The 4725-nt window shown below is 45.5% G+C and overlaps 1 protein-coding gene across 1 annotated transcript in view; it reads left to right on the top strand.

Annotated features, from left to right (window-relative positions):
• The window catches only part of OSGIN2 (oxidative stress induced growth inhibitor family member 2), a 14554-nt gene extending 10792 nt beyond the window's left edge, over window positions 1–3762 (top strand). Inside the window, exon 5 of the mRNA XM_015424851.1 lies at window positions 2718–3762. Within this exon, the coding sequence (XP_015280337.1) occupies window positions 2718–3762 (1045 nt within the window). The remainder of the gene's footprint in view (window positions 1–2717) is intronic.
• The last annotated feature ends 963 nt before the right edge of the window (window positions 3763–4725 follow it).

Genomic DNA, 4725 nt, shown 5'->3' with positions numbered 1-4725 from the left:
CTCACCTGGAGATTTGCAACCATGGTTTCCCCCAACAGACACTAAGGGGAAATTTATTTTACCTCAGAACATCAACAGCAAACAGTTTAGAATGTTAGAGGCAAAGGCCAGTGAGGCTGCATATGCAAACGATCTCTGTGTTCCGAGGCAAAGGCGAATCAGGCCACATATGCAAATGACCTCTGTGTTCTGACTGGCTGTGGGGGGAGAGAAACAGCAAACTGTTTAGAATGTTTGAGGCAGGACTCAGGCAAAGCAGCCAGTGGATAGGGAGACCCTCTGAATGACAGATCAGAGAGCGAACTGATTTTGGAGCGTGTTGGAATGTTCAGGAGAGTCCATGACCAAATTAGAATTATATATACCGGAGGATAATATTGGCTAGTGATTAGATTTGCTGGCTGTGGTGGCTCAGAGGTTAAGAAGCTGAGTCACAGACCAGAAGATTGGTAGCTTGGCAGTTCGAGATCCTAATGCCACGTGACAGAGTGAGTTCCTATCTCTGGCCCCAGCTCCTGCCAACCTAGAAGTTCGAAGCAGTACTGCTTCGGTGGGAAGGTAACAGCGTTCCGTGCGCCTCGGCATTTAGTCATGCCAGCCACATGACTACAGAGAAGTGTTTGGACAGTGTTGGCTCTTCGGCTTGGAAACGGAAATGAGCACCGCCCCCTAGAGTTGGATTCGACTGGCTTTTGAGCAAGGGAAACCTTTACCTTTGCTGTATTGCAGTAGAAATAAGACACATGTTAAATGTTTAGACTCTGCTTTTAGCAAGTCATTTTCTCAGTACAATATTTTTCAAGATAGCTTTGAAATCATTGTATATCAAATTCCAAGCGGGGCCAGGCTATTGAGTGTGGATTAGTAGACAGATGGTAGAGACAGATGGTAGAGATTTCCCAACAAACTTAACGTAAGTCTCAGGTTTGCAGAAAAATCTGAAATCTAAACTATAATACACTGGGGAATTAAGTCCCCCAAATAATAGAAACAATGCCTTGCACTTTAAGAAAGGAATGCTTATGAGCTCTGTTGCCATTTTGGAGGCTGCTAGGCAACCACTACACTATTGCTGAGCCTCCCAGGCTTGGTTTCTATAAAGCAATGCCATGGGTGTGGGAGTAGGGGTGGCCTTGGAAGCAGGGCTGTAGCTAGTGTAGGGTGACACCCCCTCCCAAATTTTCAACACCCTGCACCGAATCCTAGAGCCCACCCCGCCTTCCTTGCCATCAATACACAGACACACGAGGCATACCACCACCCATCCTCCCAGCTTCCATGGCCCCTCCAGACCTTCTGAGTAGTCTGTGGGGCCCCGCCGTCCCCTCCGTCCAGGCTGCGTTCTTGGCTTCCCCAGCACAGGTGCTCTTGGAGCAGAGCAGCTCTGGCGCTATGAGCAGAAGGTGCATGGCAGGTGCTCAGCAAGTAGAACGCAAGGAGACACCCTGCCGAGTAAGGAGGCGCAACTTGGCTTTGCTTTCCCAGCGTGGGAGGGGGGAGGCCAGGCGCCAGGATTCCCAAGGGTTTCCCGCCATCCAGTCCCAAATTTAGATGGACTGGGGGGCATTAGGCTCTTTGCTGGTGGTTCTGCCTTGCTGTGGGACCACCCGAGGAAGGGCTCTGCCCCCTCCCCCCTTGGCAGCCTCTCCCTCTCACTTACGTGCTTCTCGGCCATCTGTCACAGCCTGGCCAAAGCTATCCCAGAGCTGGCAGCCAGGAGAAGGGGGACTGACCCCATGGCAGGGTGAGTCAGCCCCTCCCCACCGCTGTGCTCCTTGGCGAAAGGGATGGGGTCTAAAGGAGTAGACAGATTTCTCCAGGGCCTCTTAGCAGCCTGCCTGGGTCCCTCTTGCTAGGTTAAAAGACAGGCCCACTGCAAAGGGCTTGGGAGAGGCCAGATGGGGATCCACCACCAGCATCCTTGCCAGGGCGGTCCTTCAGGGCTAGGGAGCTCTGGGGCTGGTCAAATGAGTGAGGCGCCAGGGCAGGCCATTCTGCCCTGCCTGCTGAGCCTTGCCAGTTCTACCAGCTCCCTTAATTTGATAAACCTGTTAATTAAACTAGCTCCTTTAATTACATTAGCATCTCCCTCCCCCCAAATTCCTAGCTACAGGCCTGCTTGGAAGTGACCACACAACGTGGCCAGACTTCCCAGAGAAAGGCTGCCGGGAAAGGGAAGAAGGGAAAGCTGAAGACATGAGCTGAGAAAGATAGGTTGGCTGGTGGTTGGGAAGAATGAAGCAGGGAAAGGGGAGAGGCAATGGGGATTACCAGGGAAGGCAAAGAAGTAGTGGTGGGCACCTCAGTTTCCCCTGTACCCTTCCTTCCCCACTATTAAGTCCTTGTGGGTCCCCTAATTGTAATGTTATATTAACAGAAGTTATTGTTACATCACTTTTATTCAGAGTTTTGCTCATGAAGAATGACCATTCTAGTTGAAACTGAGCATCATGTTGAGCATCATGAAGAAACTCTTCTTCAACTGGCAATTAATTTTTATAAGCCTTAACAGTTGTGTCTTAAATGTGGTTTCTGACACAGCCAATGCAATGCAAATGTCTCAAAGAACAAATCTTTTATTTTAACACTAATGGCAAAACTTAAAACTCTTTCCTCAGGAATTTGACCAGAAATAGGCCAACCAATTATTGTTGGAGGTGAGGAAAGGTATGTGTTTGTATGAGAAAATATAAATAACCAGAGATGTTTTGTTTCAGAAATATAAAATGTGACAGAGTTCTGCCAGAAGAAATTGCTAGCTATTACAAGCACTATGTCAAAGTCATGGGCCTACAGAAGAACTTCAGAGACAACATTTATATTACATCTGTGTCAAGGCTTTACCGAGAACAGGACCATGAAAATGAAAGCCAAGTGAAAGAACATGTTTCAGAACAGCATTTCCAAACACAAGAGCAGGATGGACAGAACCCACCGATCAAAAGAAACTGGGAAATCCGAGGTTACCAGAGAGCACCGGATGGCTCTCATGTACCATTTTGTTTGTTTGCTGAGAATGTGGCTCTTGCTACTGGAACCTTTGATGCTCCTGGCCGCCTACAAGTTGAAGGAGAAGATTTTCCCTTTGTCCTCCATTCCATGTCTGATTTTGGAGCTGCTATAGGCAAAGGAATATTATGTGGAAAAACAGACCCCGTCCTAATCATAGGTGGTGGACTCACAGCAGCTGATGCAGTTCTGTGTGCTTATAACAACAACCTCCCTATAATTCATGTATTCCGCAGAAAGGTCACTGACCCAAATTTAATTTTCAAACAGTTGCCTAAGAAGCTTTACCCAGAATACCAGAAGGTCTACCATATGATGTGCACGCAGTCAGTCACAAACATGGACTCTAATTTGCATTCATCTTATTTCAGTTTTCCTGAACATCGGGTACTTTCATTTCAATCAGATATGAAATGTGTCCTTCAGAGTGCCACTGGACTGAAGAAGATCTTAAAGTTCTCTGTAGCCTTAGTATTAATAGGTTCTCATCCTAATCTATGCTTCTTAAAGGACCAAGGCCAGGGTATAGGTCATAATCCAAATCAACCAATTACATGCAAAGGTAACCCTATTGAAATTGATCCTTACACATATGAGTGCACAAAGGAACCCAATCTTTTTGCAATAGGGCCTCTGGTTGGAGATAATTTTGTACGTTTTTTAAAGGGAGGGGCACTGGGTATTGCACGATACTTGACAAAAAGGCAGAAGCATCAACTCATTGTTGAAAGAGGAGGTGACGGAGTGCCCTAAAGCAAGTAGTCATAAGTACCTTGTAGGAAACTACTGGCATACGCTAATAAGTGAACCATTAACATCTAAAGTCATTGGCAGCCGTGTTTTTGTTACACATACAAGTCCCTCATGCTTGTATTGCCTTGTAGAGGATGATGACTTTACAGTATTTCAGCCTTTACAAAATACAAAAATATTGTCTGTTTTTTTACTGGAGTTCTTTCCAGATAAAGGAAGAGGAAATGAAAATCAGCTGGCTTGCTTTGGTTTCATAACCTACCGAGAGAGCATACTTCTCTAGAGTGAATTTCTGCCCATCAGCTTTTTATTCTTAAGTGTATTACTATAGAGAACTGAGTTCTAAGAATAGAAACTTCTTAACATAAATGATAAATTAAAGAAAATGTTCAGCAGTTTATTTGCAGCAAAGGCTTTATTTATTTTGATACGGACATAATGGCATCTATAGCAACCTGTTAGCACTTTTTAATTGCCTGTGAAATAAAGATTGCTTTTTGCAAGGAGAAACACACTAAGTTATATGCTAGATTTAGCTTTTACATGGTAACAGGAAACAGTTGTCAAAAAAACATTCCTGTTCCCATTACTTAGAAAGAATGTTATCAATACGGGTGCAGATGTGACTTCTACTACAATAAGTGGTTGCAGTAAGTGCTCTTATTACATGTATGATGAATAGTGGATTTACTAATGTAGCTCATGTCCAGCTAACTGGAGAGCCAGTTTGATATAGTGGTTAAGTGCGCGGACTCTAATCTGGGAAAACTGGGTTTGATTCCCCACTCCTCCACTCGCACCTGCTGGATGACCTTGGGCAAGCCATAGATCTGATGGGCTGTTCTTGAAAAAGAGCAGTTTCTGTGAGAGTTCTCTCAGCCCCACCTACCTCACAGGGTGTCTGTTGTGGGGAGGGGAAGGGAAAGGAGTTTGTAAGCTGCTCTGAGACTCCTTTGGATAGTG

The sequence above is a fragment of the Gekko japonicus genome, unplaced genomic scaffold (assembly GCF_001447785.1).
Source record: "Gekko japonicus isolate JY-2015 unplaced genomic scaffold, Gekko_japonicus_V1.1 scaffold1168, whole genome shotgun sequence".
NCBI classification, from domain to species: domain Eukaryota; kingdom Metazoa; phylum Chordata; class Lepidosauria; order Squamata; family Gekkonidae; genus Gekko; species Gekko japonicus.
The sequence above is the reverse complement of the archived record's forward strand: the minus strand, read 5'-3'. Positions and strand labels throughout refer to the sequence as shown.